General features: G+C 47.1%; 1 protein-coding gene and 1 long non-coding RNA gene across 6 annotated transcripts; one reads left to right on the forward strand and one right to left on the reverse strand.

Moving 5' to 3' along the window:
• Positions 1-3802: 3802 nt before the first annotated feature.
• On the reverse strand, positions 3803-16311 carry LOC133069963 (uncharacterized). Of its 4 annotated transcripts, none has more exons than XR_009696037.1 (4): positions 16175-16311; positions 11803-11883; positions 9532-9802; positions 3803-5646 (listed from the first exon to the last, which is right to left on the reverse strand). It is a non-coding gene; the product is annotated as an uncharacterized LOC133069963 (long non-coding RNA). The 4 variants fall into 4 exon arrangements; XR_009696036.1 differs by lacking the exon at positions 16175-16311 and adding an exon at positions 13894-13918 and having other exon boundaries at positions 9699-9802; XR_009696039.1 differs by lacking the exon at positions 16175-16311 and adding an exon at positions 13894-13912 and having other exon boundaries at positions 9699-9768.
• A 741-nt stretch (positions 16312-17052) lies between these two features.
• IRF2BP2 (interferon regulatory factor 2 binding protein 2) lies at positions 17053-21109 on the forward strand. Of its 2 annotated transcripts, none has more exons than XM_061161461.1 (2): positions 17053-18173; positions 18777-21109. In XM_061161461.1, the coding sequence occupies exons 1-2, from the start codon at positions 17123-17125 to the stop codon at positions 19490-19492; spliced, it is 1767 nt and encodes a 588-aa protein (XP_061017444.1). In that variant the 5' UTR covers positions 17053-17122; the 3' UTR covers positions 19493-21109. The 2 variants fall into 2 exon arrangements, with proteins under 2 accessions (XP_061017444.1, XP_061017445.1); XM_061161462.1 differs by having other exon boundaries at positions 17054-18125.
• Positions 21110-21933: the final 824 nt, after the last annotated feature.

Genomic DNA, 21933 nt, shown 5'->3' on the forward strand with positions numbered 1-21933 from the left:
GGCCAACTTCTTCGCAGCCCGGCTTCCTCCTACTAAACAATTCCTAACCTACCTGAATTGATCTTACCACTGCGTTCACTGTCTTCTCCCTGCTCTGTAACCTACCACTTCAGCCCAAAGTCCTTCCCGAGTTTTTAAGCCCCTGCTCAGGGGGACTTCTCCATTCTGACATCAACACCCATCAAAGGCAACAATGAAGGAGTCCTCCCACTCTCCCACAAACTGGTTTGCGGTCTTTGATTTTTGTTGTTGTTGTTTCTGATTGGTTGGTTGATCTGGCATCACAGCATGTGAACTCTTAGTTCCCTGACCAGGGATTGAACACTCACCCCCTGCATTGGAAGCACAGAGTTTTAACCACTGTACGTTCAGGGAAGTCCCAGGTTTGCAGTCCTTGCCTTTTGTTCACACACTTCCATTCATTCAGTAGTCTGGGGGCCGGGGGGACGACAGCCCTGTCCCAGGCACGGCCACCTTAGATGTCCCTCACCTCCTGTCCCAGCCCTATATAGCTCTCAAAGCTCAGGCCAGGTCCCCATCCACTTTGCCCCAGGTCCACACAGGATCACTGGTCTGTTTCCTCTGAACCCCCAGGGAGCTTGTAGACAAGTCCCATAATTTAGCTCTTAGTTGTGTATGTGGCAGGGGATTTCCTGACTAAGTTGTGCGTGCTATTTGTCTTGACTTTTGTGAAAGCAAAACTCAATCTACACCTGACATCAAATGCAAGGCTGGGCTTGGGTGCTGACCCACAAATTATTAATTACTGTGCTGTGGTGCACTAAGTCACCTCAGTCCAGTCTGACTCTGTGACCCCATGGACTGTAGCCCGCCAGGCTCCTCTGTCCATGGGATTCTCCAGGCAAGAATACTGCAGTGGGTTATCATGCCCTCCTCCAGGGTAATCACTATATTTCAGTGCTTTCTGTTCTCTGACCCAGACACTTACTGTGCTAAGTAGGCACTTTGTATACACTTAGCTCTGTGAGGTTGATATTATCGTCTTTTTTTTTACAGGTTGGGAAACTGAAACTCAGAGAAATTAAGTGACTTGGTGAAATTTCCATAGCTGCTAAGTAGCTAAACTTGAATTTAAGTCTAGGTATGATGTTATAAAAAATGGTATGTTCACAACCATACCTAAGTAATGGGTAATTCTTTAAAAAAAAAAAAATCATGCACAGTTAACTTCAGAAAATGTGTGGATGTGTGTATTTAAGGGGAAGTTGGCTTCTCTTTTTAAATTATAAGCTATTATTTCAACTAACCTTGATTCTCCTAGGTGCAGGTTTCCTGGGTGGTTCTAGTGGTAAAGAACCCACCTGCCAATGCAGGAGGCATAAGAGACGTGGGTTCGATCCCTGAGTTGGGAAGATCCCCTGGAGGAGGGCATGGCAACTCACTCCAGTATTCTTGCCGGGAGAATCCCATGGATAGAGGAGCTTGGCAGGCTACAGTCCATAGGGTCACAAAGAGTTAAACACAACTGAAGTGACTTAGCACACACACACTCCTAGGTATAGAGCCTTTTTTTTTTTTTTTTTTAATCCCCCGCTGAGGTAGCCCTGCACAGCTGTGGGGATTCAGGGTGAGGTTGAACTAAGTATGAGTTATCATACTTGGCTGTGTTTGAGACAGAAACTTTATTTTTTAAATGCATCTTCTGGGGTTCAACCTCTCAGATAATATGATTCACTTGTGAAAAGGCATCTTACATACCCCAAGAGCAATTGTTTTCAGATGAACTGTGTGTGGTTTTGGTATTTGGGAGACTTAATTCTTAAGTCTGTTTTCCGAATAACGTGAAATTCAGACTTTAAAAATGCCCCTCACACACACACAAGTTGGAAACCTGAAACAGGTTCTATTTATTTATTTATTTGGGAGATTCAGTTTAACTATTGTTATTGTTCAGTCACTCAGTTGTATCTGACTCTTTGCGACCCCATGAACTGCAGCACACCAGGCTTCCCTGTCCTTCACTATCTCCTGGAGTTTGCTCAAACTCACGTCCATTGAGTCAATGATGTCATCCAACCATCTCATCCTCCGTCGTGCCCTTCTCCTCCTGCCCTCAATCCCTCCCAGCATCAGGGTCTTTTCCAATGAGTCTGCTCTTCACATCAGGTGACCAATGTACTGGAGCTTCAGCTTCAACATCATCCTTCCAATGAATATTCAGGGTTGATTTCCTTTAGGACTGACTGGTTTGATCTTGCTGTCCAAGGGACTCTCAAGAGTCTTCTCCAGCACCACAGTTCGAATTTCAAGTCTCAAATGAAGAAAAGGATGGATGACAAGTCAGGCAATCTTAAAGAGTTTATGTCCCTGTAGCAGAGATTCCAGCAAGAGCAGCAACAGCTCCCATATCAGGAAAACAACATGAAAGGACAGCGATGAGGAAGTCCTTGAACATCACAGTTCAAGGCAGTTTTATGTTTACTGAGCATCTTCTGTGTGCTGAGTACTAAAACCTCCAGCCTGGAGAAAAATGTGGTGTGGGCAGAGAACAGATAAGACTCATGCATAGGGACTTCTTAAGTTCTTAACTTCTCTAAGTTCAGCAGGTCCAGGATATTACTTTATGAGCCAAAGTGAGAAAAAAAAATTCAAGGAGTGATAGTGGTGGATGACTCAGAAAGGATTCAAGATAAGAGTTTCTTAGAGATGGTCAGAATGAGGTCATTGGCAGCTTGAGTGATAACTACTTCCTGGAGTGGTGGGTGTGGAGGGGTGCTGAGTAGCAGGGGTGGTTCCTCAAGTAAGATCTTGAAGTCTGGCTACAGGAGGTACAAGAACTGGTTGGTTTTAGAACAAGCACCTGCTTCAGCTTAGTCTGGAAACACCTCAGATGACAAAAGCCAGTGTTAATGGGGGCAGGCTGTATGCCTTACACTTTTCATGTCATCGAACCCCTCTATCAACCTTTGCAGTAAGTACTGTTTTTATACCCGTTTCACAGGTAAGGAAATTGAGGCACAGAAAGTTTAAGTGGCTCGCCTATCACATAGCTGGTGAAGCGCAGCACAGGAATGAGAGCCCCGGTTCTTGTCCTCCAGGTCCTGTACTCCTAAGTGCTGGGTGATATTTACCCATACTGAGTAGTCTCTGGACATATCAGCAAATCTCAATTCATTTGTCACTTGGTCTTGTTGTTGTTTCCACGTCAACTTGTGGAAGCAAGTGAAGTACAGGAGAGCAATTTGCCTGTGTTCACATAGAAAGATGGCAGGAGAGAGAGGCACCCATCAGAGTAGAGTTACTCTCACAGGACTTAAAGGGGCTGGACACAGGGATCTTGAGCTTTTAGCACTGTGTGAAACAGCTAGACAGCCAAGATGAACCAGGGACTCTGCATCCATTAGAAAGAGCAAACTTTTACGGACTTCCCTGGTGATCTAGTGGTTAAGACTCTGCTTCTACTGCACGGTGTGCAGGTTCGATCTCTGGTTGAGGAACTAAGATCTCACATGCCATGCAGCACAGTAAAAAAAAAACAACAACAACAGCCATTTAGCTAGTCTCCAGCCCATACCCACCTCTGCATTCCTGATGACCCCCAAAAAGGAAAGCTATATTTGAGAAGAAATGACTTTTTTTTCCGCTCCCTGGATATTTAGAAAATGTTGGGGTTTCAAAGCCTTTCCCCAGGCCCAGATGGATGGAAAGTTCATTTGAAACCAGTAACATACTACCTAACATTATTTTTAATATATATTTTAATAATATACTAATAGTATATAATAATTATATATAATAATACAGTATTATACTAATAATGTATGCATATATATTACATATACACATACACAGATATGTACATACACCCACGCAAAATGCATTGGTCATCTTGGGTTTAGCTTTCAGTTATTAAAAGGAAAAACACAGCCTAAGCATAAAGGGCTGTAATTTGCTTCTTTTTATTCTAAGTTAAGAACATTGCTTTATCAGCTTGGAGTGTGTATGACTGACCTATTGGCCTTTCTCTGTCCAGTAATGAAAATATGTGCTTTGAAAATGTGTGTACATGGGTAAAGAGAAAACTGGAAGGATAATTGTCATAATGATGGGGTAATAAAATCAGGCCCTGAATTTTGTGACTATGGTCATTGCTGCTTCTACAACTGTCACAGCATAAGGAAAATGGTGTGAAACATCCATTGAGAAGTTGAAAGGAGACCTTATTGTCTGTTGAAGAAAAACTGTGGTATCAGCTTTGGCTACACCATGAGGGCCACAGTTGAGGACAAAAGGGGTATACATGTCTACCTTCCCAATGCCATCTGTGTTGTGCATCTTTAAAAGGGATGTGTTGGGAGTTATGTTGTGGTCCAGAGGTTAAGACTCATGCTTGCACTGCAGGGGGCGTAGGTTTAACCCCTGGTTGGGAAACAGATCCCACTGCCACTGTGTGGTGTGGCAAAAAAATTAAAATATGTACTGGTTATAGTGCTTAAGGCCTAATACTATGTAAGTATTCTAGAGGAACTTACTTCTTTTTTTTTTTTTTTGGCTTTCCTGGTGGTTCAGATGGTAAAGAATCTGCCTGCAATCAATCCCTGGGTTGGGAAGATTCCCCTGGAGAAGGGAATGGCAACCCACTCCAGTATTCTTGCCTGGAGAATTCCACAGACCAAAGAGCCTGGTGGGCTACAGTCCACGGGGTCAAAAAGAGTCGAATTACAAACTTCACAAAGTTTTTTTTAATCATTTTGAATGACTGCCTCCTAATTTATCTTTTGTAAGGGATATAGCATTCCATACAAAATGTTTTTAAAGCTCAGTAACAGACATGAATGGTTACTAGCAATAAGAGATAATTACTCTGGAGAATCATCACATATGGCCTTCCGCTGTTTTGGGCAGGGAGGCACTGCTATTAAGCCTCAAGGCTGTGCCTTTACCTGTAAAAGTCAGCTCCTCGCGGTGTCCTGGTCTGGAACCCAGACTGCCTGGCTTTTCTCCTTCAGTTCATTCTGTGTCACTGTGCAGCTCAAAAATGCGCTGAGGTCATGTGTGGTTAAGACGAGAATTTACCATAGTCATTTTCCCTCCTGACCTACCTATTATAAGACAGTCTACAGTGATTTGCAAACTTTGTTTTCTTTCAGAAGGCACAATGGGCTGCCATCTACTGGGCTCCACCGAGGGTAGGGGAGTGGAGAGTGGGAGGGAGGCAGGGGGCGGGCGTGGAATCCTGACCTCAGAGGGGGCTGTGGGGTGGTGCCGCCCTGCACACACGATCCCTAGGGGCGCCTGAGGATGCAGCGCTGGCTTCGGTCCAGGTACATTGGAGGCCGTCCTAGAAGTAAGAACATCCATCACGCTTAGTAAGATCTTAGGTTGTAACGGCTGTCTTGAGCCTGCAGACATTTTTTATACAACTCACAATCCTGAAGAAGCGCTCTTTCTGCCTCTGCGGCCATATGTTTTTCCAGCTGGACCTCCACCAGTCTTCCGCTCTCCAGAAAGTTCTCATTCATTCAACCCAAGGGTAGCTCAATGGCTTTTCTGAGGACGGCTGGAAGTGTCAGCAGGAGTCCTGGCCACAGGGAAAAATTAAGCTACCTGGGCTTGGAGGAGACAAAGTTCTCAACTTGGCAGTCTGTGTCTTCAGATGCTGTGTTTTCCTCACTCAGTTTAAACCTGGAGAAAAGTAAATAAACACATTGAAATATGTGAAAAACATTCTTATTAGCATGCTTTTTTTTTTTTTTCCTTCTGTGATTGAGACTTCCTCATCAAACCCAACAGTGGGAAAATGAAAGAACAGCTTTTGTCCTAAGACTAGAATCCACCCACTTATTTACTCTGATTAGCCAGTGACCTCTGGACCCTGTTTTCCATTGTTCATCTTCTATTCACCTGGGGAACTGGGGTTGTTTTTGCTTTTCCAGATGCTGTTTTTCAGATTGGTTGATACGATGGCTGGAGTTACAACTCTCTGATACCCTTTGGAGTTCTGGCCAAAGGGCCAACGTTCACTTTTCCTAATTCTAACCAAGTTGCTGGGTCTTTGCTATTCAGACTTGGTTGCTGCCCTCTTGGTTATTTTTCCTTGGAGTGAGTTTAGGATTCAGTTCCTCATCCTCAAAAGCCCTAACTGGAAAGAAAATCGATCCCACATTCCCTGTGGAAAACTCCTTGAAAAAACCCACAGGGAATTGAGCTGTTATGGATAAAGCTCTTACTTTTATTGACATATTTATACTTGATTTACACAGAAACGAAGCCCACTTCTTTACTTTAATAGCGTCCTCATTACTTGCTGGTTAGTCTCTGACTACACTTTCCGTTGCCTCCCCACCATTGATTGCCCCTCCTTTGCACAACTGTTTTTTTCCAAGCCATCCCCTTGTCAGCACTTGTGTAGGTTTAAAGCTTTTCGCATCACCTGCACACTACAAAATATGCAGGAGCAAAATGATGTCTCAGATAACATAAAGAGGTCTTAGAACACCCTACACTAGCAGTATAAAATCCAAAATCCTGATAGTATTAGTTTGGGGAGACCAATTAAATTCAGGGATTGCTATGAAATTGTGCAATCTGAATCAGTATTTTTCAAAGCAGGCAAGAGAGAGCAATATTATGAGGAAATCACACTGATTTTCACTTTCTTTCTGGTTTGTTGGTTTCACAAAATGCTTAAATAAGAATAAAATTACAATATTTCTAAATGGCTTGTGCAACTGCTCTGAAGCTTGACAATACACCTCCCAACACTCACAATAATACAAGTGGCCTATATCTGGTGGGTTACCCATTAAACGACTGTGACAGATCGTATTTCTGGTTAATTGTTAGTTCCTTATGACCTTAGACTTTGCCTGTGTATTTAATAACACCATCTGCTGCCTAGGGTAGCAATGCCACCTTTTAACATGAGGATTACTGTTCTTACTTCGTAAACAACCGTGCTCCATCAGAGGTGTTGAAATTCTACCATAGAATTATTTAAATTATACTACCTATGGAAAGCTCAAAAAAAGAAACTTGACTTTCTTGCTTCTGCTAGCTTTATGGGCTTCTCCTAAAATGTCATAATTTATATACCATAATAAAAGCATAAAAAAGATTTACAAGTTGTATTCTTGATCTGCAAAATGAAGTATTTTAAAAAGAACTCTGACTCTGTTGTGCCTGTCTTGTCTGTCTTCTTCCAGGCTAGTTTCTCACTGCATTATCTCTGGGAAATTTCCCAATAAAACAGACAATTAAAAAATAATTCCCACTGAATGAAATGAGATGACATCTTTTTTAAAAAATCATCACCCAAGACCATGCATCTCTGTTCTGGGGCATGTTAAGAATCCTGCTGGTGTTCAAGAAATATGAAAACTTCTGTTACCACGTGGCCTATGATAGGGTAAACGTGGACGGGGTTTTCAGTGGGCCCCTTTGTTTGGGACCCACAGATGCCCCTGGGAAATGAACTCTTGGTGGTCAGAGTGAGGAGTGGAGGGGGTCAGAGTGTCTACTTTAACTTAACCAGGCCCATGCTGTACAGTACACTAATTTAGTGCAATTCTCCAAGTCATGAATCAGAACTGCCTAAAAACAGAGGCTCTCTGGAGTGGGAGAATTGTCTTGCACCTAACCTGTGTCTCCTGCGGGCAGGGGAAACTGCATCTTTCTGAGGCAGAAGAAAGAAACACCATAGACTTGTTCATTCATTTATTTGTCCTTTAATCCACTGTTAGCCTTGATTCCAAAAGGAGCTAAGGGGAATGAAAATTATTGCTTAATTTTACTAGGGAAATGAAAAAAGGCGAAAACTTTTCCCCAGTCGCTGTAATTTTTCATTCCTTAACATGGTGACACTTTTAAACAGCAGGAGTGAGCTTCAGAGAATAAACTATTCTAGGTAGTATGTGTATGATTTTTTAACTGAGGCTGGAAAGACTGAAGGCAAGAGAAGGGGACAACAGAGGATGAGATGGTTGGGTAGTATCACAAACTTGATGGACACGAGTTTGAGCAAACTCGGGGAGAAACTGAAAGACAGGGAAGCCTGGAGTGCTGTAGTCCATGGGTTTGCAAAGAGTTGGACATGATTTACTGACTGAACAAATGACAAGGCTCATAGAATTGATCACTATAAATCCAGCACTCACACAACCTACAACTTTATGCTAAAGTGTGGATACTTCACAGAGTATGAGTTTGTTGTTGTCTTTTAATTACTTGGAACGGGAGAGGTTGGCCTGAACACTCATCACATGAGAATAATCAAGAGGTTGTCTGCCAACAGAAAACCATTTCAAAAGTACAGAATGTAGAATTCAGAGCCTAAACCACTTGATAGCATCCCCAAAAGGCATGTCCTAACATGTTTTCAGTGTAAGAGAGCTTCAGCATTCCAGGCTTTTAAAAGAATGTCTCCTGTTACAGCTAAAGGGAGCTGTTTGTCCTTTTCCACACTCTGAATTCATGGAATCTGGAAGTCTGATTCTGGAACACTCATTGTCAAATAAATTGAGTCATCTTTATATGAAAACTAGAGAACTTGGCTTTTTTCGCCTGTTTTTGAAGAATAGTTGAAATGAAACAACAACCACATGTAAACGCTTCCCACCATCACATTTTTAAAAGTTATTTTGTTTGGTTGCACTGGGTCTTCCTTGCTGTTCTCCAGCTTTCTCCAGTTGCCGTGCATGGGCTTCTCATTGTGGTGGCTTCTCGAGTTGTGGAGCACAACTCTAGGAGCATGGGCCTCAGTAGCAGTGGTACACGGGCTTAGTTGCTCCGTGGCACATGGGATCCTCCAAGATCAGGAATCAAGCGCTTGGTCCCTGCACTGGCAGGTGAATTCCTATCCACTATACCACCAGGGAAGTCCCCACCACGATTTCTGAAATACGCAGAACTGATGAAGCTTCATTAAGTTTTCTCATAATCAGAACCAAATAAATGAAAGTTGTATAGAAAGCCACAAGTGTAACATTTCACTATGGTTAACAAAAGCACAACAAATTTCAAAACATCAGAATTCCTAGAACTTACTCTCACAACATCCTTCATAAATTCAGTGTATAGCCAGCAAAGAACCACACAGCTATTAAGCAGTGGGATCCTGGGTGAGAATACAAGAAAACCTCAAAACAAGTTTCCACATCCTGCTGACCTATTCAGCCAAAAGCTGGTCAGTGTATGGAATTGTTGTCAGGTTTTGTTTTGTTTTTTCCTTCTCTTTTCTTCAACTGTGGCCCTCTTGAGTAATCTGAAGGGCCTGTGGTTAGTATACTGAGTTTTGCCCACCACATATATACATATATATCAGTCTCTTGTGGAAAGAAATATTTTCTATAATCTTTGAGACACTTTAGTAGGGCATATTAACGCTGATACAGATGCTTTTCCCCTGGCTAACTTAAACTAAGTATAGACTGTGGTTTAGACACTCCTAGCCTGGGATCTGAGCCCAAACCAAGCAGACATATTCTCAGATGATACGATGATCTGGGAGCCATTTAACCTCATAATTTTATCCGATGGCACAAAGCCCCCAAATAGCGAACAGGCACTTACAGTCATGTTTCTGCATTGTTTTGTGATTCCATATGGGTCAGAAGAATGTTGGGTTTGGGTTTGCCACATTCTCCTTGTTTCCATTATCCTCACCCACCATATGAAGGGTCAGAGCAGAAATGGCATCAAGTTCAAAATTCCCTCTTCCAATCAAGAAAAACACAGACCCAGAGTGTTCCAGTGATCTGTCTCAGGTCCCAGCTGCGTGAAGAGAACCCATGGTCTCACAGACATCTCCTGTGCAGACATGTACATGTATGTAAAAGAGAACCTGTGAAAGAAATAGAAATAGGAGGCAGCCCACCAGTGGGCTAAAGAAAGAACTGCAGTTTGGGAAACCTGAATTCTAGCTGTTGTTCGACTATATATTCCTTCATCTCAAGGCAAGTTCCTTACTGTGCTGGTACCTCAGTTCACCAAGTCAGTAAACAGATGCTGATGTCTTAGTCATCATTAAGGATAACGAATTGGTCTGCTAAGGCAAATATAGATAGTAGGTAGGTAGGTAGATAAATGGAAAGAAAGAATAAAAGCAGTCTGAAAAACGTTCACAATCTAGCTACTTCTTAAATGCTAAAAGATAACAGCCCCTAGGAAGTTCATAAGTGCTAGCTCCCAGGTATGTTTCAGAACCAACTTTATCACTCAGGAATTTGCTTAAAGGGCTGAGGAGGCTTGCCAACTAGCCCATCAAAGTTCATTTGTATTTGCATTTTAGCTGTCTGTAACAAGCTTTTTAGTAAACATGTTATATTTAGTCAGTTACTTTTAGGAAATCTATTTCTCTCTTTCTGTCCACCAGCGGTCTTTCGCTAGGGCTCAAACCCAGGCTATCTGCTCCCATGGATTTAGTTTTCTTCTTCCTGGTATGAACTTCAGTTCTGAGTGTGAATCTGAATTCTCTCCATGGTTTTGCACTCCCCTTGCCAAAGAGGTATCACCACCATGTGGGCCCAGGAATGGATGTGGTGCCAAAGCAGATTGACATGCACTCCAATTAACAAATTACAGCCCACAATCAGGCTTTTAAACTTTCCTTTCTTCTCTCCTTCTATAGGGAGTCAGTTCTCTGTGTCTCCTTTATACACAAAACTGACCAAAAAAAAAAAGTTAAAGTTCTCAAATGCTTATTGTTAATATTTGCATCTCTGGATATCACTGGGCTATCACCTACATATATAATTGCTTTAAATAACATTACTTTGTGTGTGTTTGCTAAACACATTAGACCAGGGCAAGTTAGTCGCCAGAACAGATTATAGAAACCCCTATTGGTAGAGGGCAAATTTTCCTGTTGATTGGCATTCTTTTGTGAAATATATTTGCATCTGGTCAAGAGAAAGTCAATCTAGCTCATACTGGCTCCCTTCCATTTCATAAGAAATACAAACAATAAAAATGAAACTTCATTTGAATAAGTTACAGTCACTTGGCTTCTGAGAGCCCCTTCATAATGATGAAATTCCATGAAACATCTGACTTCATGGTTTTTTCTCCTCAGTGCCTTGTAGCCCTGTTGTATTTACCTGTCTGCATGCAGAGTAGCCAGAATTGGAGTCCTATACAAATAATTAAATGATTTCATGAGACTTCTCTTTTTGTTTTTAGGGAAATAAGGCATAAAGAGTTGGAGGTTCAGTATTTCAATTTGGTTAGTAACCAAACCGTTTCCTCCCTCAACTAAATCCTAAAAACGAATTTTATATCCAAACACCAACATCAATTTTTATCTGTAGTTTATAAATTCTAAGTTTCACCAGCATAAAAGGGTCTACCATTTAAGGAGTTCCATACTAGGCATGGCATGGTGGCAAACTGGCTCACTTCTACCATATCTCTCTGTTTGTTGTGACTGTTGACTTTTCTTTGGATCTCCCGTCCTATGAACTATACTAGAATTTTGTTTCCTATAAATACGGGTATAGATAGGCAAATCTTAACATCCTTTTTGTTAACACTCACAAATGTTAACATTCTTCTTCTAGGCCTCTAAACTGTGCATACATTTTTTTAAAAATGCAAAACGTATATAGTATGTTCCGGACTATGAGTGTGTGTATTAGTCACTCAGTCGTACCTGACTCTTTGTGACCCCATGGACTGTAGCCTGCCAGGCTCCTCGGTCCATGGAATTCTCCAGGCAAGAATACTGGAGTGGGTAGCCATCTTCCCAACCCAAGGATTGAACCCAGATCTCCTGCATTGCAGGCAGATTCTTTACCATCTGAGTCACCCATTCTAGACTATATTGTTAGACAAAAATACTCATACCTGCATTTCAGTTCTGGCACTCATCTTTAATGTTATTGTAAGAAAATCACTTAATTGTTCACCATTTTAGGTTTTCAGCTTCTGAAAAAGGACAAGAATAAAATTTACACTCAAAATAACTTTTCTGAATGCCCATATGAAAGCAATAATAAACATAAAGCTATCACATCATGCTTAACCTTTCAGAATTGTAACATCTTCTATTTTTTTCAGTCCCCTTATTCCTGAATGTGTATGTAGGAAAGTTACCTTTTTAAGTAGGCAAGCTAATGAGAGAAAGTGTATTATTTTATTATTTTTAAACATTATCTGTAAGTTGGTTTTGCTCTTTTGTTAGTGTCTTCCCCCTGGTATCTTTTAAAGGATTTCAGTGAATGTCTCAAATAGAGGTTACACCCGCATCCAGATATTATTCCAGAAAAGTGCATTTCATCATGCTCTTTCCAAAAAGTCAATAGGAGGGTTCTGGCATCAAATGGCTGTTGAATGCCTTCCAGTTCTCCTCCAAATTTCCTTGCAGACTGAGCAAGTGTGTGACCTCAATCTCTCCTTTATCTATATTTTTCACTTAGCTCTTTAAATTCTGACATAGTCAGTTGTTAATCTACATCAAGGCCCCAAATTTTACTGTATGTGGGGATTGTACCTATGTTTACACACAGGCTGGTGACTAACAGCTTCTGTGTGTAATATGTGGATGATTGAGCGCTTCTGTGATTTCCTAGACCTTCCACACAGAGTTTATCTCCTCCACATGCAGAAGTCTCTTTAGTATCTGAACGTTTTCTGCACACAGGGGAGGTAGGCTATAGGGAGAGGTCAAACAGAGGGAATGTATTTCTAAAATAGCATATTTGTAATTTGAAAACCAGTAGAATTGTCTCATAAAATGGTACTGCTTAGAAGGAAGGTGCTCATATCTATTACAGAAGGTTCTTTTATGTCATGACTCTCCATAGTATGTCTGGATGTGTCATATAAACAAATATGCTCAAATATGTATTTATAACTTTTTCAAAGTGGAAAGCCTTGAATATCACACATGCTCTTCCAGTCTTAGGATACTTCTGGCCCAGTACAGGGAGCCTAGGATGGTAGCCACAAATATTCAGATGCCACATGGCTGCATTTTTTTTTTTTTTTTTTTTAACCTTCAAATATGCCAGGGTCAGAGTTTAAGAAGTTTTAGTTAGGTTGAAATATCATGCTATTAATAGAAGCTGCACTCTAAAGAATGAAGGCTGTGATTCCACGCGTGGATACAGGGTGACATGAAGGAACTCAGCAGTGCCTAGAAATACCACCTCCTGGACAGCACCCACACACTGCTGGGGGCCGGGGGTCATCGCTCTCCCACAGCTGTGTGTCCTCCAGGCAGAGTTCCATCAGGGTCGTCTGGTGAGAATCATTTCTTTACACCGCCCTGTCACCTGCCAGTACGGGGCTGTGGTGTGTTAACAAGAGCATCTCAACTGGAGTGAGCTCCAGGGTTCAGATTCAGATTTTAGATGTTTAATGCTCACTCAGGGGAAACCTGTGCAGGGGCTGGATTTGTTCTACCCACTGAGCTACTGCTTAGAACTGCTCTGTTTGGCTTACCTTCAGTCACTTCCCTAATGCCAGTTTTGGAGAGTAGCATACTGAATGGCTTTCCTTTTGCTTCTAAGCTGCAATTTTTTTTTTTTTTTAATGTTAGAAATTAGAGCTGGAAGGAAGACTGTTGCTCCATCTTGTCTCAGCAGAAGTGTTTCCCACAGAATATTCCTTTAGTTCTTAATACAAATTGCAGCATTTCAGTATTCTGCTAAAAAGCCAGCTTCAACCCACTGACCCACCAACACTTCACCCGGCATCAGCCTGTCTGGCCACATAGGAATGTGTAGGAGGACACCACAGCCAACCTGGTAACCTTGACTTGGAGTGGCAGAGATGATCATAGTTCTCTTTTGAGAAGATCTGGGGCCTTTTAAGCAAGAGGGCAGAGTCTACGTGACTAAAACATACCAACTTCCTCTTTCATAAGTCATCACATGATGAACTACAATTACAATTCCTGCCTTGTCTCTGCGAATTGCAGACGCATTGCCTCACCCTAGAAACCCTGCTCCTGTGTGTGGAGGAGGCGGCTCTAACTGCTGCGGCAGCCGCTTGGAAGGGCTCCAACTCCAGTCTGTGCCGGGAGGGAGGGCGGTGGGTGGAAGAGGAAAACAAAGCTCTGTTTACTTAGCATACATCGATAAAGCTGCTTCGGAGAGACATGAAAGGCCAGGCAGCATGAAAGACTTTTGATACAATATAAGGAATTGCTGCTCTGGATCCATGGCCAGTCTTAACCCCCTTGATTCCGGATCCTTTTATGGCAAGAGAAACCAGAACTAAAACAAACCTCTCCATTTTCCACTGGGCATTTCGTTAGGGAAGTTACAACAACTTGAGGTTTCAACACTAAACTGGCAGTGTAAAATAAAAAGGAAATGCTCTTCATTTGGAGAAGAAAAGCTCTGTTCCATAAAAACCCTGACTTAGTACCCCTCAAGGCAGAATTTGGAGCTGTTTCTATTTTGGGATAGAGCGACAGGCTGTCCCACGAGAATATTACAGTGCCTGCCTGCTCACAGGTAAATGAGTAAAATTAGGCCGTGGCTGTAACCCCGAGTTGTTTTCTTTTCATATTTCCATCCCAGCCTACTGAGGCCACTTCCTGGGGAGTATCGAGATGGCTCATCTCTCTCTCTAGCACAGAGCCTGGGCCTCATTCCCTTTGGTTAGTGGCCTACTGGCTGGTCACATGCTAGGAGAGGCTCTGGGTCTCCTAGGAGAGTGACAGGTCCCGAAAGCGGTGCACGATAGCAAGGACCAGGTGTGGCCAAACCCACAGGCACCAGTTGCTGGGGATCGGGGTCTATGCTCCCAGCTAGGAAAGGGTGAGGCAGGATTGTAATTTGCAGGGCAAGATCCGGGAGCAGATGGGGAGACCTTTACGGAGGCGCACCTTCTCTGGAAATCCCCACAAGAAGACATTCAGGCTTTGCCTGCAAAAACGTTTAGGTCTGGCATTACATTTTCTGTGCCATTTTCGAACAGGTTTTCTCATATGCTTTAAGCAGCTCCCTCCACTGTTTCTCTAAGGGTGTTTTTCCTCTTCCCTGTGGTTAATCCTTTGAGGCAACCTGGCATTTTCAATAGCAACAACTAGAGAAAAACGTCAGCAGGATTTTTTTCTCTCTTTCCACCTACCAATCCAGTTGTAGGGAAGATAATATAATTAGTACCCTGTTCTTCCCACACTTAACCAGCTCATTCCAGTCTCAGGGAGAGAGGTGGGTCTGTTTTCCAACAAAGGAAGCTCGGGAGGCCGCCCTTCCAGAGCTGAAGTGTAAAGGTCCCAACTGAGCGTGACTAAGCCCGCGTCTATTAGTCAGGAAGACTAACGACCAGCCAAAAGTGATTTACCATAACACACGCCAGCTCCTCCTCCCGATAAAAGTGTGAAACTCAAGTGCTCAATTCAGTCTGGGCACAGCCTGTGGCTGCCAACGGTGGCAGAACGCGGCGAGGCTGGCTGGCTCTGCACCCACATGTCGCCTTCGCGCCAGGCGGGTTTGCACCCACCTAAACCCAGCCTGGGCCGTGTGGTGGGCTCGAGGTCGCCCCTGCCCGCGCCGTGGGGCCGGGAATGCCCGAGATCTGCCGGGTCCGCGCGACCCGTGGGCCAGCCAGCCGCTCACCCCCAAGCGCGCGCGGACCCCGCCGCCGCTCGTGCCCGTGCCCCGCGCCACCTGGAGTCCAAGTTTGGCCCCGCGGACGGGGCCTGGCGAACTAGAGTCGCCGGCGGGGGGCGGAGCCTGCGCGGTGACGCGGCCGCTCTGGCCGCTGACCCCGGATCCCTGGAATGTGCATTCGTTCAATGGAGCCGCCAGTGCCAGGGGCGCCGAGTCACGTCTGCGCTGAGCGTGCGCACTCGGCGGCGGCGGCGGCGGCGCACGCGGCCCGCGGCCCGCGGCCCCGCGCCCACGTCACGCGGCTGCCGCGCGAACCTGCGCCAGGCGGCCGGGACCCTCGCGCGGTAGCGCGGGCCGGGTGGGAGGGAGGGAGAGCGGGGTCCACGCGCTGTGCTGCCGCTCCCGCCCGGAAGGGCTCCGGGAAGCGGCGGGTGGACTCGATCCTAGGCCTGCGAGCACACCCTCTTTTAGTAAAACTTCAGGGGACTGGCGGCGCCTGTGTCCTCCCCAAGACACATGCGAGTGTAAAAGCACTTGCCGAAGAGTTCAAATAAAGCTCCTTAAAAGATGTTTAAAAATGGAGAGAACCAAGTTACAAAGTGCCCTCGCTTTTCAAAACACGAGTTTTACACGGTTTGCTCTAAACGGACCTGGAGAGGAGGGAACTCGGCCCGAGCGGTCGAGGCAGTGGAGCGGGTGGAGGGAAGCAAGCTGCGCCAGCCACGCGTTCACGTCGGGGACACAGGCCGCGGCGCGGACGGGAGGGCGGGCGCAGAGGAGCCGGCTCTCCCAGCAGCGCCCGTTCTGCGGCGGGGGGAGGGGGAGGGCGAGGGCGCGGGGGAGGGCGGGCGCGCGCGCGAGGGGAGGGGGCCCGCGCAGGCGCCTTGCGAGGCTGTCGAAGAATCAAGTCTGTAGAAGTGGAGCGGCCGCGGCGGCAGCAGCAGCAGCGACGGCGGCGGCGGAGCTGAGGCGGGCTGGGCGCTGACGCGGGCGCTGGAGAGCGGCGACGCCAGGAGCTGTGAGAGAGCAGCGGAGCGACCCCGGGTCCGCGCCGCGCCCGAGCTCCGCGCCGCCCGGCCGCCGCCGCCGCCGCCGCCGCCGCCCCGGCGCGGCATGCCCCGCCGCTCGGGCTGAGCCTGCCCCGGCGGCCGCCCCCCGCCCCCCGCCCCCCCAGCCTCCCCGCCCCCCGCCCCGCACTCCGCGCCAGCTGCCGCCGCGACCTGCTGCGCTCCCCCGCGTCCGCGCGGCCCGTCTTCGCCCCGGTCTGGAGGCCAGCCGCGGCTCCAGCCGAGCCCCCGCCGCCGCCGCCGCCGCCGCCGCCGCGCCCGCCGCGCCGCGCCGCGCCGCCGTCCGCCCGCGCCGGCCGGGGGGACGTGCTGCCGCGGCTGCAGCCCCTCGCCCCGCGCCCGCCGCCCCTCGTGCACCGGGGGCGCTGCGCGGGCGCCGAGCCTTCGCGGGCTTTGCCGCCGCCGCCGCCTCTGCGGCCGCCGCCGCCGCTGGTGGGGGAGACGCGGGGTTGGGGGGGGAGGAGGGCGCGCGTGGTGCCGGCGGGTAGCGGCGGCGCCCCCTCCTCCTCCGGCGCCGCGGGCTCCTCGGACATGGCCGCGGCGGTGGCGGTGGCCGCCGCGTCCCGGCGGCAGTCGTGCTACCTGTGTGACCTGCCCCGCATGCCCTGGGCCATGATCTGGGACTTCACCGAGCCCGTGTGCCGCGGCTGCGTCAACTACGAGGGCGCCGACCGCGTCGAGTTCGTCATCGAGACGGCGCGGCAGCTCAAGCGGGCGCACGGCTGCTTCCCGGAGGGCCGCTCCCCGCCCGGCGCCGCGGCCCCGGCTGCCGCTAAGCCGCCGCCGCTCTCGGCCAAGGACCTTCTCCTGCAGCAGCAGCAGCAGCTCGGCCACGGCGGCCCCGAGGCCGCCCCGCGCGCTCCTCAGGCCTTGGAGCGCTACCCTCTGGCGGCCGCCGCAGCCGAGCGGCCCCCGCGCCTGGGCTCCGACTTCGGCGGCAGCCGCCCGGCCGCCGCCCTGGCCCAGCCGCCGACGCCGCAGCCGCCGCCTGTGAACGGCATCCTGGTGCCCAACGGCTTCTCCAAGCTGGAGGAGCCGCCGGAGCTGAACCGCCAGAGCCCGAACCCGCGGCGCGGCCACGCCGTGCCGCCCACCCTGGTGCCGCTCATGAACGGCTCGGCCACACCGCTGCCCGCCGCGCTCGGCCTGGGCGGCCGTGCCGCCGCCTCGCTGGCCGCCGTGTCCGGGGCCGCGGCCGCCGGCCTGGGCTCGGCGCAGCCCGCCGAGATGGGCGCCCACAAGCGGCCGGCGTCCGTGTCGAGCAGCGCGGCCTCGGAGCACGAGCAGCGCGAGGCAGCGGCCAAGGAGAAGCAGCCGCCGGCGGCCTCGCACCGCGGTCCGGCCGACAGCTTGTCCACCGCGGCCGGGGCGGCCGAGCTGGGCACCGAGGGCGCAGGCAAAGGCCGCGGGCCGGGCGAGCAGGACTGGGTCAACCGGCCCAAGACCGTGCGAGACACGTTGCTGGCACTGCACCAGCACGGCCACTCGGCGCCCTTCGAGAGCAAGTTTAAGAAGGAGCCGGCCCTGACTGCAGGCAGGTTGTTGGGTTTCGAGGCCAACGGGGCCAACGGGTCTAAAGCAGGTAGGGGCAGCTGTGGAGTGAGGGGATCTAGGGGCGAAGCGGGGCCTGAGAGCCGAGGAGGGGGTGCTCTTCCTATTGGCCGTTCTCCCCCGGCCCAGAAATAGCAAACATCCAACTTCCTGATCTGCTCTAGGCGGAACCAGTGCTTAGTGGCAACGTGTTCCTCTGCTGAAGCAGCATAACAGAGATGAGTCAGAGGGCCCGATAGGCAGCGACACAGGGCTTTCCTTTCCCAGCACATTCCTGGACGCCAGCTTGAGGGCACCAATCACCTTTTAACCTGAGAGTTGGGGGTGGGGGCGTTAACTCCTGTGCACAGGGCAGCGTGGGTACATGCAGGCGTGTGGAAAAACAGGCAGTGCTGTCCGTGCCATTTTCCGTGCCTTTTTTTTTTTTTTTTTTAAACTGCTAGACTGCCTCGGAGCCTTGTCAGTCTAAGTGGTTTAAGTTGCACGTGCTCTTGAAACTTGGTTTTTCTGTACCCGCTTTTGGAGAATAGAAATTCTTCAGCAGGTTGTGTTACGTGCTAGTGAAAAGAAAGATCCTTTTTAGTGCACGTTCATTTATTTCTTTTTTTCCCCTTTTCTGTCTTTGTTCTTCCAGTTGCAAGAACAGCAAGGAAAAGGAAGCCTTCTCCTGAGCCAGAAGGTGAAGTTGGGCCCCCTAAGATCAATGGAGAGGCCCAGCCGTGGCTGTCTACATCCACAGAAGGGCTCAAGATCCCCATTACTCCTGCATCCTCTTTTGTGTCGCCACCACCACCCACTGCCTCACCTCATTCCAACCGGACCACACCGCCTGAAGCGGCCCAGAACGGCCAGTCCCCCATGGCAGCCCTGATCTTAGTAGCAGACAATGCAGGGGGCAGTCATGCCTCGAAAGATGCCAACCAGGTGCACTCCACCACCAGACGGAACAGCAGCAGTCCACCCTCTCCGTCCTCTATGAACCAAAGAAGGCTGGGCCCCCGAGAGGTGGGGGGCCAGGGGGCAGGCAGCGCTGGAGGACTGGAGCCAGTGCACCCCGCCAGCCTCCCGGACTCCTCTCTGGCCGCCAGCGCCCCACTGTGCTGCACGCTCTGTCACGAGCGGCTGGAGGACACCCACTTTGTGCAGTGCCCTTCTGTCCCTTCGCACAAGTTCTGCTTCCCCTGCTCCAGACAAAGCATCAAACAGCAGGGAGCTAGCGGAGAGGTCTATTGTCCCAGTGGGGAAAAATGCCCTCTTGTGGGCTCCAATGTCCCCTGGGCCTTCATGCAAGGGGAGATTGCAACCATCCTTGCTGGAGATGTGAAAGTGAAAAAAGAGAGAGACTCGTGACTTTCCGGTTTCAGAAAAACCCAATGATTAATCTTAACTAAAACTGCTTGAATTGTATATATATCTCCACATATATATATATCCAAGACAAGGGAAATGTAGACTTCATAAACATGGCTGTATAATTTTGATTTTTTTGAATACATGTGTTTCTATTTTTTTTTTTTTTTTTTGACGACAAAAGGTATGTACTTATAAAAGCATTTTCTTCTTTTGTTAACGTTATTAGCATATCTTTGTGCTTTATTATCCTGGTGACAGTTACCGTTCAATGTAGGCTGTGACTTGCGCTGCTTTTTTAGAGCACTTGGCAAAGCAGAAACGCTTCTAGCTGTATTTGTATGCACTTATTTTAAAAAGAAAAAAAAAAGCCAAATACATTTTCTGACATTGTAAGATTGCCTTACTGTCTGTTATTCTTTACTGCTGGCCCCTTTCTCAGGCTGGAGGCCAATTGGTGGAGAAGGAAAGGAAATGAGGAAAGGGGCACTGTTGTGAAGTGGGCATGCCACTGAGAAATTTCAGCAAGTTCCCCCCAAACCTTGCCCTTTTAGAGTAACAGGAAATCGATTGTGAATCTTTCTCGATTTTGTTCTTAAAGTTCAGTTGTTAGGTTATTGATGACTGCCTGAGAGTTGCTGCTGAGAGATTTTCAGGACTGTGTGGGGGGTTTTTTGGGGGGTGGGGGTGACTTTTTTTTTTTTAAGGCAGAGTTGACCACTGTTCACTGCCCATGTGATCAGTTGTAAGATGACAATGCTGCATGCTAGTTGGTTACATAATACACAATCCAGTGACTCAAGACAGTGATAACGGTTGTTGGTGGGGACAAGATGGCACTGCCATCTTTGCATGGAGCCTGGCTCTGCAGCGCCACTTGATCTTTTCAAACCCCTTGGAGCTCTGTCTGTCGTTGCTGTGGTCGTTTCCTTTGAAAAGAATTGAAAGAGAAGTTACAGTCCAGGTGAACTGGAGATTGTGGGATTGGTTTCGTTTCCGTTTTGTGTTTTGTTGTTTTATCATTTACCTGTAGCGCTATAGCTGTTGATATGATCACCTACACCCTGTTTCTAGTGAGTGCTAAATACAGTATGGTACAATGACAGTAACAGCGTGGGGTGCTGCCAGGACTGCCCATGGGCATATCAGTGACAGCCCAGATGGGGGTGGAGGAAACCTGTAATTTCTTTCTCACATGTGTTTGAAATACCAAGTGAATAATACTGTTCTTCTGGACAAAAATGATAAACTAGCAAAAATTAAAGAAAGAGTTTTACATTATAGACAGGCCCCACCTCTCAAACTCTTTTTAGAAGCCTTTTGTAAACTAATTTCTTCTGATCACTATTTTGCATCAGTAAAATGATTTTTTTTAAACCAATAAATCATCAGTTATTAGAAATAGTTGTCTCACAGTGATACTGGTTTTTCTTCTGTGCTGTTATGATTTAACATTGACAGGAACACTACTTTAAATCCTTTTATGTTCAGGTGTTTGTAACTTGGCCCTATAATTAGGCTGAATCATGGCTTCGAGGTCTACAACTTCTGTGTATGGTTCACAACCGAGCTTTTAATTTGAAAATACAGATTGTTACCCATTTTGGATTAACTTTTTCAGTTGTGTTTTTGTCTTTCTTTTTAAAATTGCTCAAATATTTTTTAATGGTCGAGTTATTAACACTTGAAAATCAGATACTGCACCAAATACAGTATTTTTTTCATGGTGTTTTTAATGAGTGCACCTATTATTAATGCTGTGCAAATTCATGTTACCGGTCATTGTTATATTACAGACAGACTTGCATGATTAACCAGTTTGTTGTTACACTTTTTTAAAAAAAAATTGGAATATCTATGACTCAGATCAGACTGGTTTCTCTTATGTAAATGCACACATGCAGAAACACAGTCGATTTTACATGCCCATAAAGACATTTGTAAAGAATTCAACTTATTATGGTCTGTTGTATAAATGTGTATCTAGGCACTTTATTATAAACTGGAGTTTGACCTCATAGACATTACAAGTTGATCAGTCATTTGACCTAATTTGTGGTAGCTATCTGTATGTTTTGCAATCTTTATACAGATAAGCTTTCCAAAAGATTAATAAAGAACCATCCTGCTGTTTTGAATAAGTCTCTCCAGCTGTGGAAAAGACAACCTATGGTTTCTCTGCGCTGGTGTTCAAGAGGGAGAATTTAAACAGCTTTAAAGGGGCTGCATGTTGAGTTTACTCCTATTGAAAAATAAGAGTCCGACTGGCCCTTGGGTGGCCTTGTAGAAGGCTTGCAGCTGGAAAAGTGTTGGTCTGGGTTACTTCTCTGGCATTCTCTGAAGTTAAGAAGAAGTTAGCACTGGGACGTGGGTTTGATTCTTTGCTGTGCTGCTGACAGTGCAGAGATTCTCCACAGCTGGATCAAGATGTCAGAAAGCTA

This window comes from Dama dama, chromosome 15 (assembly GCF_033118175.1).
Source record: "Dama dama isolate Ldn47 chromosome 15, ASM3311817v1, whole genome shotgun sequence".
NCBI classification, from domain to species: domain Eukaryota; kingdom Metazoa; phylum Chordata; class Mammalia; order Artiodactyla; family Cervidae; genus Dama; species Dama dama.